The 12,939-nt window shown below is 38.6% G+C and overlaps 3 protein-coding genes across 3 annotated transcripts in view; 1 reads left to right on the top strand and 2 right to left on the bottom strand.

The window, feature by feature from the left end:
* Positions 1-9,455, bottom strand: part of LOC140953161 (E3 ubiquitin-protein ligase listerin-like) — a 30,016-nt gene extending 20,561 nt beyond the window's left edge. The window contains exons 1-4 of the mRNA XM_073402664.1: positions 9,357-9,455; positions 4,634-4,849; positions 2,775-2,873; positions 1,169-1,399 (exon numbers count right to left, since the gene is read on the bottom strand). Coding sequence (XP_073258765.1) covers positions 1,169-1,399; positions 2,775-2,873; positions 4,634-4,849; positions 9,357-9,398 — 588 coding nt within the window. The 5' untranslated portion in view covers positions 9,399-9,455. The remainder of the gene's footprint in view (positions 1-1,168; positions 1,400-2,774; positions 2,874-4,633; positions 4,850-9,356) is intronic.
* LOC140928892 (uncharacterized) lies at positions 5,936-6,620 on the bottom strand. The gene has a single exon (XM_073379047.1). The coding sequence runs from the start codon at positions 6,488-6,490 to the stop codon at positions 5,936-5,938; it is 555 nt and encodes a 184-aa protein (XP_073235148.1). The 5' UTR covers positions 6,491-6,620.
* A 125-nt stretch (positions 9,456-9,580) lies between the features above and the next one.
* Positions 9,581-12,939, top strand: part of LOC140953131 (intersectin-1-like) — a 57,771-nt gene continuing 54,412 nt past the window's right edge. Inside the window, exons 1-3 of the mRNA XM_073402636.1 lie at positions 9,581-10,013; positions 10,115-10,198; positions 11,346-11,409. Of these exons, the coding sequence (XP_073258737.1) occupies positions 9,959-10,013; positions 10,115-10,198; positions 11,346-11,409 (203 nt within the window). The 5' untranslated portion in view covers positions 9,581-9,958. The remainder of the gene's footprint in view (positions 10,014-10,114; positions 10,199-11,345; positions 11,410-12,939) is intronic.

Raw genomic sequence — 12,939 nt, 5'->3', positions numbered from 1 at the left:
ATACTATTATTAAGGAACATGTAATTTATATCATCCACAGGAAAACATAACAGATTCCCATTTTTGGATATTTTAGGGTATTTAAATAATACCCATAAAAATCCCAAATTTGGCAAAGTGAGACAAATCCCAACCAGGGAATTCCCAACCAAGTTCCCTGATTGGGACTTGTCTCAATCTTCCAAATTTGGGATTTTTGTGGGTATTCTTTAAATACCCTAAAATATCCAAAAATGGGAATCTGTTATTTTTTCCTGTGATGTCATGAGGGTAAGGAAAATAAGAATTAAGCTCGAGTCTCCTAAATATTTGGGGGGGGGGGGGGCACTCTGACAACTAAGCAATGGGGAGAGGTTTATGGAGAGAGGCCAAATAGGCCCTTGGCAGCAAGTCATTCAAGTGTGCTACGCTGGAGGGAAGGGGCACAATGAGAGAACACAAGGAAAGGTTCACAATCATTACATCAATGGTAATTTTACTTATTTGTCTTCTCCCAGTGCATCTCTTTCTCTCGACCAGCATGGCTGACGATTATAGAGTATCAGGGTTCTCAATAATTGAACCCATAACCTGTAACATCCGCAACAAGTGTCACAGGTAAGCGTTATGACTGTCAAGACACTTTGACCAGTAGATCAATTCATCTACCAAATGCAAATAAAAGAACGACTTTTTGAGTAAATAACTGTGTAAAATATTGACTGTTAGTTGCTTTTGCAATGTATCTTTCTTCGGTTTTAGTTGTTGCAATGAATAGCCTGCCAGCAGATCACAGAATGACCGAACAATTGCTATGCTTTGGAATGTCTCTACAATGTTGAAATAGGCTGCCATATTGAATTTGTGCATAATTTTGAGCCCAGCCCTCATGTAGATGTTGTCTCTCCACATGCAAAAACAACAAAATTATGGCCTCTGCAAAGGGAAAGGCCAACCAAGTGACAAATAGTGTTGAATACATTTGTACGCCTTCAAAAATCACAGCAATGGCATTTATACAAAATTCTATTGAGAAACCCACAGGATTAAGACTATTGAAATAGAGAGTACAGCTGTAGTAGATGGTGAATGTTCGAGTTCACTGTGAGCATCATGTGCCAATGGATTGCAAGCAGGTTTGAAAGGTCACAGTTTAATAGCAAAAGACAAAAAAATGATGAAAACAAACCTCAAACAACTCCTTTCTACAGAACATGATAACTTCAGCTTGCTTTTCATCAGAGAATGCAGCCTGAAAAGACTTTTTTCCTGAAGATGCTACAACTGCATAGGTATCAAACTGTGCACACAACCAAGGACCAATCACATAACGCAAATGAGGGGCAAGATTACGACCCACTTTGAGGACCAGCTGTTCCATTGCTTGCTGGGTGGCTTCACGGACTCTATGATCAATATCCTGTGTGGGAAATAATTATTCAAACCAAGGCTTGATGGTAATGTGTGTTTGAGAATATTGTACAGCTGTAGGTCTTGAAAGACCTACAGCTTTAGAAAACTTTTGAAATGCATACAAGTGAAAGTAAGTACTAGTAATGATCATGTGATCAATATTTTAAAACTGTTTTTTGTGACAGAGCTCAGGTTTAGGAAAATCCTTAGGGTAAGCAGTTCTCACATTTTTCTTGTCTGGGGCCTCTTCACGCTCTTCTTAGTAAGTTAATGATTTTCTTAGAGGATGACTTGCCTGGGCCCTTGCCCATTAAAACCCCCTGAGCCCTAAGAGCGATCAGCATCAAATTTCTCCTTGTAACATCAATGATTTGTAAAACAGAGTGGTCTTGAGAATTACTGACATGATCACACGATCATCAACTTCTCCCCATTAGCTTCTGTAGGAAATGCATAGGGGCAACTAATGAGAATTCAAATTTTGATCTTAGGGTTTGAAGGGTTAAACAAGAAAGCCCCGGACTACCAGAGGGGACTTTTTTTCTAGCCCTGAGAACTTGCATGGCTTTTTGCTTACATTGTTGTTTACTGAAAAAAATTCCCCCACTTCCTCAAAACAAATTTGCAAATAAACAGGGATAACACATGTACACCTGTATTGATCTGTGAGACAGATCACCTGAAAAAAATCATGACTGGCCATTCACACCAAAATATCTGTCAACTTCCATTGCCACAGAGTTATCAGCACAGCTGTTAAAAACTATTCAGAGCTTCTGACATTATATAATGGTGTGATATTGATCCAACGGCATATTCCACAACAACTTTCATAATTAATTGCTTGAGCTTCCAAGAGCAATGCCCAGGGTTAAAAATGGGCTCAGTTTTTTGTTCTGGCACAAATTGCCCTACAACATATACAGTGCATGCTCAAAATATACACGTACATGTACACTGTAAGAGTATAATATTGTGTAAAATAGGCCAGTGGACTAAAGCAGAGGTGTGCCTGAGGTGAGCAAAGCCATATGTCTTTGCTGTAATCAGTAATCGCAAAAATAAATTCTGTCATTTCTTATATGCAAAATCTTTACACTAAATGCACATGCTGTTCATCTGTAGACCTGCAGGGGTGCATGCATGTACAGTGAAAGATAGCCAGTATACATCTGGAACGGTTCATGATCATCCTGCATAATAGGTCATCTTTTTTGTCCCATACAGTTGATGTGAGCTCATCGCAATTTTGCATATTTCCGATAACTTTTGCACCATATTTGGAGGCCTGACAATTCATTGTTTTTTTAAAATTTTTCAGTGTTTACTAGGTATAAAGATATGGCTAAACTGTTTTATCACAACTTAATTTGACAGCTTACCATGGCTAATTTGTTGAAAAGTCTTGGCCAAAATGGAAGAGCACTTTCCACAGCTTCAGCAGTTGAATTCTTGCACAAATCAGCGAACTCTTGCACTGCCTATGATAATAAAGTCAGGTAGAAAGATAAGCCAGTTTGCTGATTTAAATGCCTTTAAAAAATGGTTGAAGGCATACATGTAGCTATGGAGTGAGGGTGCTAAAGATGCATACAGCAAGGAAACTGAACGGATTTGATGTCTTAATTACCGGTACCTAAAACATCTGAATAAATTGCTCCAAATAAACTCTATTATGCCTCATATTATAGTTACCATAAGTAAATTTAATTCTGTAATTCTGTAAGTGTATTAAGTAAAAGGGCCCACTATCACGATATCATGATTACATGCTGTGTAAATTGCACCAAATATAGTGCAGTGTTATTGTTCTTTTATGCAAAACATGCATTTCTGACAGCCATCCAGGGTCTAGGATGGAAAGGTTGGATTTCAGAAGAACTATGACTAGATGTACCCATACCCTTTTGTACAAATGAGTTGTGGGCAAACTAATATTGATGTAAATACCTTCATGTATGGAACACCCCATTCTGAATGTACAATCAGAGAAGTCATTGCTATAGATTTAGGAAAGATAAGGCAATGGGGAACATTTATTTCTATTCCTCCTTCCCAAGGTCCTCAAGGGTAAGGAATAGGTTACTAGCAGTAACAGTCAAGTAAAATTCCTCGGCTACTGCATTACTAAGAATCACTAGATATATCACTAGTGATTTTTAAACTTCATTCATTTATTTCTATCAGATATATTTTAGTTTACATTTTTTTGTAGATAAATTTACGTTTATTACGTAACTTAGTTACTTCTGTATTATTAATCAAATTACCTCTGATAAAAAAATTATATTTATGATTTTCCCTTCAATATTTTAACTATAGCCAAGGTATGATATAGCTGTAAAGATTTTAATGACAAGATAAATGAAGGTGTACAAGAAGATCCTATCTCATCCAAAAATGTGGACAAATAAAATTAATTGAAAAAATAAGTGGTTTCTAACCAGCTAAGACCTCTGACCTGTTATTTGTTACCTCGGCCCAGTTGTTCGAAGGCCCATTAGAGCTTAACCTGGGGTTAAATTTATGGTTTCTTTTTCCTGTGTTCAAAAGCATTTTCTTGGATAACTTTCTCTGTTATTTTTAGAGCTTCCAATCATCAACTTGTAGACAAAAAGAATTAAAACTGAAATGCTTTTTAAGCTTTCAAATCTGAATTCAAATCTCGCACTAACCCTGGGTTATCTTAACCTAGCTTTGAACAACTTAGCCCTGGTGTACAAAATAATATTTATTATTTAACAATTATTCCACGAGTGCACTTGAGATGGTAGATAGCCAATGAGGTGCATAGCGTCGAATTGGCTATAATCATCTCATAATTATCCCACAAGCACTAGTAGAATTTTGTTTTAATAAAACGCTCACAAAATGTCGAGAATTCTTCCCACTTTATTTGTAAAAACAACTGACTTTCCGCTTGTTTTTGATTTTGAGCAGACGCATACAATTACCATAATTGGAGAGCATGGTATAGAGCGGTTTTCACTTGACTGTCGTAAAACCAAAACCAAAGTAAATACACTAGCCAACCAAAGGGCGTAGTAAAACCAAAACCAAAACCAAAACCAATCCCTTTCGACAGTCAAGTGAAAACCGCTCTAATGGCTCATATACCATGATGGTTATAAAGCCAATCAGAGCTCTAGAATTGCATTATCCAACGATTCAGTTTTAAGAATATTAAGATTAGCAATTAGCTCAAATCTATTTTTTAGGTTTGCACCATGGCCATGAGTACCTTCAATTTTGTAACTGAGTCTCTCTTCATTAACTTCCTCATCACCATCCTAAATTCTGAGTCAACAGTAGCATCAACATCTTCAACAGCACCAGCAGCCATTGGTACATAACCAAGGTTACTCGATCCTGGGCTTCCCATCAATCCTCCGAAACCAACAAAACCCACAGTGCCATCCTTAGACATCAGCGCTGCAGCACGACCACTGCTGGAAGGCTAAATTAAAGATGGTTTATAAATACAGAGTGAATCTGAATGTACTCAAAGAAATTAAATCATGGATGTAATGTCATTTGGGAAATACCATTTTTATCCGAAATCCCTTTATGGCTGGAAGGCACGATCAGGCCTGTCAACCCCTTAAGTCTTCAAATAATGAGGATTGGTAGATGACGTCATAATGCACTGCATATGACCTCAATTCTCCAAAAACGCACAAAAAATATGTTGTTGGAATTGTAACATTTGACCTGATTGGTTAACTTGCCACCAATCACGTTATTGCTTATATTTCAATGGCATACTGGAGTTTATTTAAGCAATAGACCACACTTTCTATGGGTTTACCGGCGTGATAACCCACGCGGGATGTTGGGAGAACACGAGAAAAGCTTGTAAATCACGAGCCGAAGGCGAGTGATTTACAAGCTTTTCGAGTGTTCTTCCAACATCCCAAGTGGGTTATCACGCCGGTAAACCCATAGAAAGTGTGGTCTATTGCTTTTATAAAATAACTTTTAATAGAATGGAGTATTTAGGCAAAAAATATGGTTCTAGTACCGTGATCAAGTCATGTCTTCTCTCTAAAGTCATCATAAGCCAATCATGACTCACGATTTAATAGCGTTGAACTTTCTCAAAACTCATTCAGTCAAACAATAAACAGCAGCACTTCAAAACACAAGTTTTTGCACTCATTACATGATAACTAATGAAAGTTGTTTTACAGGAAAAGTCAACACATATTCATGCGAACGTACAATGAAAGAATACGTTCATGGTTTGTTTACTACAGAAGTAGAAATCAATTGAACATCAGACTGTACGCAGCTGTATTTTGTTGAGTCGATCCGTAAGAATTTCGTTGTTACAGACGGAACTGACAGCTATTGTAATAGAGGACTTCATTCACTTCTTACAAGCCGCAGTGGTTTAAGATCTGTTTTCTGGACTTAATTATGATCAAGAAATGCTGCGGTAACGACGTGGCTGCATTTGCGAAGTTGTCGCATGTAACTTTATATGAACGTACAGCGACCGATGGAAATATGTCAGTGGTGGAGAAAGGTTTCTTTGCCGTAGTCACATATTGGCTACCAGTTGAGCTTTGTTGACTCCTGCGTTACTTGACGTGTCCACCATTCTAGCAAGTTCATAAAGTGAAGAAATAAAACTGACTTTGAATGACTTCTTAAGAATCCCGAAACAACGATCTGGGCCAAATTTAGTATGTCCAGCAATGAGAAAGGAGTAGTTTATATTACGATGAAGTTCAGTTGCAGTCCGCCATGCTAAATACCATAAAAAGTAATTGTTTTTGTTCTGTCCCGAACAATTATCAGCATTTAAGTGAACATCTGTTTCCCCCAGACCATGACGCGAAAAGAAGTGATGAACGTAACTTATTGTAGCATTGGCCCCCTTACCAACAGTCGCAGCTTCGTCAATTAAATAGTTTACTTGACGGGGTACACCTTCGCACATGACTCCGAAAATTCCACATTTGCGAGGGGTCTTAAAATAGATCGGCCCGGGTTGCATCGGGTTGCTTGGAAAGTGGACTTGTTGCGCATAATCAAAAGAGTAATGCATGGTGCCATTAAATGAACACGGTTCATGTTCTTCGTTCAAATTCATTTCCTCTTCTATTTGCTTGAAAGTCGCTGCTGAATCTAAACAAGTTTGTCTGTAAAAGTCTCTCTCAGTCTGGGCGCAGTCCAAATGTTCCTGTTGGGCTTTTATGTAGTCAGCCTTTTCGTGCTCAGGAAGGTTTAGCACCGTTTCTTCTCTAAATTCTCTTGAACAGGGACCCCCTTTCGAACCACGCGAACATCCACAGCCTTCACGTAGGAATTTTTTAGCTCTCTCGATTACCGCGTTAGGAGTTTCTTCTCTCACTATACTTTCGGTGTCTGCCATACTTTGTCACTTTCGTGTAATGCACGCGAGTAAACAAGTGCACGCCAGTTAAAGCGTCATTTGTTGTCATGGAAATTATACATTTGCCTGCCGATTCCGCTTGGGACTTGGGGACAGTTTTGTTGTTTATTGAACGCGAGCTGCAGTGATATTGCGATATTCTCTTATCTATTTTTTGTCTCTTTCTGTCGCCGCTTTAAGCCCCGACGAGCGGCTCCCACATTACATTAAAGCGGCATTCAATCGAAATTAAGTTTTAGGACGGTTACATATACTTGGCAAAGTCTGCCACACAGCCACAGCCATTCTTTGTGTTGAGCGTTGCGTGACGACACAAAGAACTGTTGTGTAGCAGAACGAAAAGTTGTTTTATTTCGTCTAAGTCTATCTTTTAAAAAGAAATTGCCACAAAACGTACCAAAAAAGGAGAAGGACATAGATACAACCTGAATAAATGATCTAAGAAATCTCCGAGTCAACTGAGTGTACCGTTCGTATCGAGATCGAAAACGGAACAATCTGATCAATAGTTGTAGATGCAAGAAAAATTTGCATATATCATGTGTAATTTCAATTAACCAACAATGGATCTTGCTTGCTTGCATCTTTTCATTTAAAAATACACACAACAGCAACGTTTCTAAAGGCAAAAAGACGGGAAGAAGGTCATGACTTTTATACCGAAGGTTTTCCTGCAACCATTCAATTCATTCGAGATCAATTAGCGGAAGTCTGCAGAGAAGCGGATTTCAAGACGTGTGCTTGTTTGTTTACTTCTTATCGTCGGTATCTTTTGCCTACAGCCGACGACCAAGCATTTTGATGTTAATTTTTCGTTTCAAAAGCGTAGAACGGGTAGGGAATTGTGTCGTTCGTTCACTGGACGTTGGGAAACGGGTTTGGCAAGAATCACTAGTTTCAGGTGCCCGATGCGGACTCCTTGTTTATAATTTCGGTCGCCCGCGGGCGAATAAAATTAATCGTAGAAACCTCTGACGACAGGGCGCCCATAAGGCAGCGGCCTTGATCAGCAAAGCAATAGAATCGTCAGTTAACGCTTTAGTTTCCTGGACTAACGCTCTAACGGATACAACTAACGCTCTAACGGATATACATGAGTTGCTAACGAATTGACTAACACCTCTAACGGATACAACTAACGCTCTAACGGCTACGGATGAGTTGCTAACGAATTGCCTAACGCCTCTAACGATTTTCATTGAATCATCTAACGGATGACTAACGGACAGCTAACGGTCTAACCGTTTAACGAAATATCGTTAGTGTACGTTTTCCCAAAGAAGGTCACATTTGTCGATTCGTGAAGTGAGGTGGTTTGAGGTAGGTTATGGCATCGATATCACAGAATAATTTGTGCAAATGTTGGAAAAAACCAGCCCAAAACTCTGACATCTTTCATCATCGTTGGAAGCTTGTTTACAACCTACAGCGGCCCATTTTGTACCATATCTTGATCAGAGATCTCTTTTTGGAACAATTTCTTTCATTAAGGAATTTAAGTTTGAGATAAAATAAATCAAGAATGCTAAAACTATCCGTTTTGTTGCTGGTTGGCACATTGTTAAGTTTTCCTGGAGACTTTGTACACCAGAAATTCACACAGTTGTTGTCTTTCTCAGCGATTTGGCATCGTCATGAAATGTAAACTGCTTTCCAGCTTTGTACTTTATAACTTCTAAAGCTATGGCAGTAGCGAATTGTGACGCTCAGTAATAAAATGTGGAAACCAACGCTTTTAATATTAAGAAGGGCTGGGTAAGTAACTTGTTCTGTTTTTTAGCCTTTCTAAAATCGTTTGCAGATCAATAGCCGGTTTTGTTTATGGCTCGTGGTCCGGATGCCTTTTTCTATGGGTTTACCGGTATAATAAACCATAGGTTTTTGACCAATCAGATCACGCGTACTATCTCAGTTATTTTATAAAAGGAAATGTTCAATGTTCACAAAATGGCTCAAAAAACAAACAAACAAACAAACAAACAAAACAAAACAAAATAAAATGAAATAGCTCAAACAATGCAAAATATTGAAATGTCATTGTCAGAGAGTCAAGTCTACAGGAAATGGCAAACTTTGGCTATTATCTGGGAGATTTCAGGCTCCAATATGGAGACTGGGAGATACGGTTCAAAATCGGGAGTCTCCCGGATTATCCGGGAGAGTTGACAGCACTGCATGATTCTCTGCGGTAGCAACAGGCCCCTTTTAGGTGCCCAGGCTATATATGGATGCCAATCCAGATTCCAGCTGCACTCTCGAATAGGAATTCTATACTCTGACTGCTTCCAAACAAGGAAAAATCAAATTCCTATCCCTCTTGGGGATAAAAATGTGATTCCAGTGCCTAAAAAATGGTAAAATAGTGACTCTGATGCCCCCATGTTGGGGATCAAGACAACAGAATTAGAGTTTAGTTCCTAAAGGAGAGAAAAGCTTTTGTTTTTGAACACCAACAAGCCCGTCGTGACGTCACGTGCGGACCAGCAGTGCTAAGGAAGTAGGTTATTGATGGTTCTCATCCTAAAAACGACCGTGGGAGGGAGCCAAACTCTATTTACCATACCTTAACGTTTCCTTTAGTCCGCTGTTTATCTTTTCCTCCCATTATGAGTCTACTCAACAGCTGTTTAGCAAAGGAATCGAAACAGTTTTACTTTTTCATGGGCCCTTTTTCATACAAATACACAGCCTCAAGACACAGTCAGCCATATTGAATAAACGGGGAGACCCAGTTCTTCGCATCAATATTACCCAGAATGCCTAAAACTCAGTCGTTGCGAAGCGCATGCGCAAAAGACATGTGTTGTTTCCGTCGAATGCCTGAAGGGTATGTTATGGATGCCTGTTCCATCAAAGCATTCATTCTGCGAATTTTGTTTTTTGCTCCACAGTTTTAAACTTTTACTGTTAATCATAAGCTAACCAAGTTATCAGTCTATAAGACTCGGCCCGGCGCTGTGAGAATCGTCGTTAAATTGCCTCTAATTCAAAGCAATATTGTACCCTCAAGGATCGCGACAATTCCTGCTTGATTCGCTTGATCTCATACACACGGAGTTGGAGGATGCATGATTTTGTACAGCAATGGTGACTGGAACTTAGAAGCGCCTCAAAGTGAGACGGTTTCTGTAAAGGAGCTTTTGTTATGGCTAAGAAGTGACCAAGATGGCTACACAACTCGCCTCCTCTTCGCCCGTTGGGATTGGCTCATCCCTTCCAAGTAAGCTTATTTTACAATTTAAATTAGCGATCAGTTATTGCCCGTCTTTGTTTTAGTAAATAGTTTCCTTTATGTATCTTTTCTTTATCTGAATTCTACAGCATCGTGGGTCGTAACATCGGAGGACCGGACCAAACATGAGGCGACCTTCCAGAGTCTGAATCCCATCAGTGGTTTTCTGACAGGTATAAAAGCCAGCTGGGTATAAGACTTCACAATGAAGATTAAAGTGAAATTAAGTTTCTTCTTATTAATAAAGAGTACCGCAAAGACCGTAAATTTCTTTGCGAATATGAAACTCGCTGAGAACATCAAAACAGAAAATCTGAAACAGGAAAAAGTGTTTCTCCATTATTTTTTATTTTCATTCTTTCAAAATATTCCTCTGTTTGTTATTGGCTTAATACCCTGGCTAATTTTTCATAACTGCGCCAGCTATTGCTGACCAAATTTGGAAGTTTTTTATTTCATTCAACAGTTCTCAACTAACGAAAAATTTACACATGTAAAGTGGACGAACAAGGCCATGCAGTGGTTCAGCTATTTTGGCAGTGCAGAGCATGAGAACTGAGAGAAGATTTTAAATGCCTCAAAGAGATACCAAGGATACGCAGAAACACCATTCAAAGAGTGTCAAAGTGCTTTTTTAAAAATATCCACAAGAAAAATTTCCTTTCATACTCTGAAACTGCCGAGGAACTTGCAAATGTTTGGAAGAAATTCCACATAAACTAAATGATGTTCTATGCTTGGGATCTTTTGAATTAAATAGTCAAGCAGATAGTGATTTTTTTGGCTTTTGTATGGTGCAAAGAATTGTACAGGTGTCTAAATACTATTCTTATTATCAAGTTATTAATATTATCATTTTTATCAGGGCTGTTACTGAGGACCCAGAGCTGGGTTTTTCTCTCAGTGACCATGGGCATGGCCCCTGGCTACCTTCATAAGAATTTGCTGGAAAATAGACCAAAGGAACTTTCTAGCTGTTCTATTCCCCTCATACTAATAGCATAATTTTCTCTGCAATTTGAAATCTTAGTGACCACCCTGTATTATTATTCTTATCTCAGTGCAACTTCTCTAACTAACAGGGTAATCAGTTGACTGTCCACTTGATTTTATGTCCATCTTCAAAGGATTTTGTTGTACAATCATGTAACATCAATTAAAGCCCTGTAAAATTAATTTCCCAGCACAATAATATAGACAGTTGAATTAAGGGTGTTATATTTCTCTGTTTATGCTGCCAGTTTGTGTCAATACGTGTTGTGTTTTACACTGTATGAGTAAAAAAAGAGCTTATTGTGATTTTACTTTCAAATTCCCAAGGGGAGCAAGCCAAAAAGTATTTCCTCAAGTCCAATCTTCCTCCAATGGTCTTAGGTCAGATATGGTGAGTTTATTGGTGAACTTTTTTTTAATCCACTTCTGAATCGGTACATTAAATATTATACAATGTAGTTTTGTTCTATTTTTTTAAGGTTTGGTAACAATGCAAAACGAGCTGTGGGCATGTACAGTAGTATTCTTATAAAATTTCCTTGGCCTCAGGTTATAGAGCTTTTTAATTTAGTAACAAAAATTTAAATGTATCCTAGACTAAGGGAAATTCACATTGTTTAACTGAGTTAAAATTTCAAACTCTAGAATACATTAAAACACCATGTACAACTATAAAGTGTTTCCTTGCGACATTAAAGGACTCAGTTAATTTTACAGTCATACCTGTGTTTAACTGTCTTGTACTGTAAGTAAGCAAATGACCAACTGTGCCAATACAGTTTTCAACACCTTTTGTTAGAGGCAAAAAACCTGTAGAGCTGTCACCAAGGGCTTAGTCTCCCTTGCAGCCATTTTTGTCTCGTCACACAACACTCGTCCCCAAGAAACGGCTGCTCACAAACAAACCACATTCCTCTCCCAATTTGGGCCAATCACAACTGTGGTTCTCTTTTCTGGAACTGTTTTGCCCCAAATTATCCTTTCACATGCCATTCAATCATAGCCAGCATTCTAACATATCATGTGGTGTCAAGTTGTCTCCCAGAAGGCCATTATTTGTCTCGTTAGATACATTAGTTCTGAATAAAACGGATTTGAAATTGCTACGATTTCACTACTTATCCAGTGTGAGAATTGAATTTGATGTCCACTTAAAGCGGTATTTACGTTTTCTTACTTGCAATTCTAATGATTTTTGAAAAAATATAATATCCCGTGTGTGTCTACATGCATGTGACAGGCCTGATGATCAATGCTGATAATCTGATACAATTAGTTGTTTCGTGCCCCTAAATTTTTTCCTCAATGGAAAAGTTGCTGATTTTAAGGTTTTATACCAAGCATTGAATAGTTAGAATTCGCCCATTTCAATGCCAAGTGTTTTCAATCTTTGATTCAGTGTTTATGAATGCAAAACGGAACCTGGCCCGTTGGGGCTGACCACTCTGATGTAACTAGAAATCACAGGGGTCATTCTTTGCATGAAAACTGACGTCATTTTCACTTTGCTGATAAATGATTGGTCATTTCTGTGGTTTGATAAAACAACAGCTTACTGGAAAGGAATGTGACTGGAATGTGAGCAGCCGTTTCTTGGGGAGGAGCATTGCATGATGAGACGGGATGGCTGCGAGGGAGACTACCAAGGGCCTGGTAGTTCCTCTGGTGTCTGTGAGCATTGCCCTCACCTACTTTTATTTGACACAAAGGGAAAAGAGAGCCAAAAGAACTTAGGCAGCAAATAAGTGACGTTCGTGATAGACAATGACCAGTTACAGCTTTAAGATGGATTTGACCTTACATTGTGAAATGTACTTTCAATTTTATGTTGTGAAACAGCTACAGTCAAACCTCTTTAATACGGACACCAAAAGGGACAGAACCAATTGTCCACTTCACAGAGGTGTCCATATTATAGAGG

This window comes from Porites lutea, chromosome 1 (assembly GCF_958299795.1).
Source record: "Porites lutea chromosome 1, jaPorLute2.1, whole genome shotgun sequence".
NCBI classification, from domain to species: domain Eukaryota; kingdom Metazoa; phylum Cnidaria; class Anthozoa; order Scleractinia; family Poritidae; genus Porites; species Porites lutea.
The sequence above is the reverse complement of the archived record's forward strand: the minus strand, read 5'-3'. Positions and strand labels throughout refer to the sequence as shown.

What these genes read in the sequence shown, in the direction of transcription:
- LOC140928892 (XM_073379047.1), bottom strand. Translation starts at nt 6,490, where the DNA reads ATGAATTTGAACGAAGAACATGAACCGTGTTCATTTAATGGCACCATG.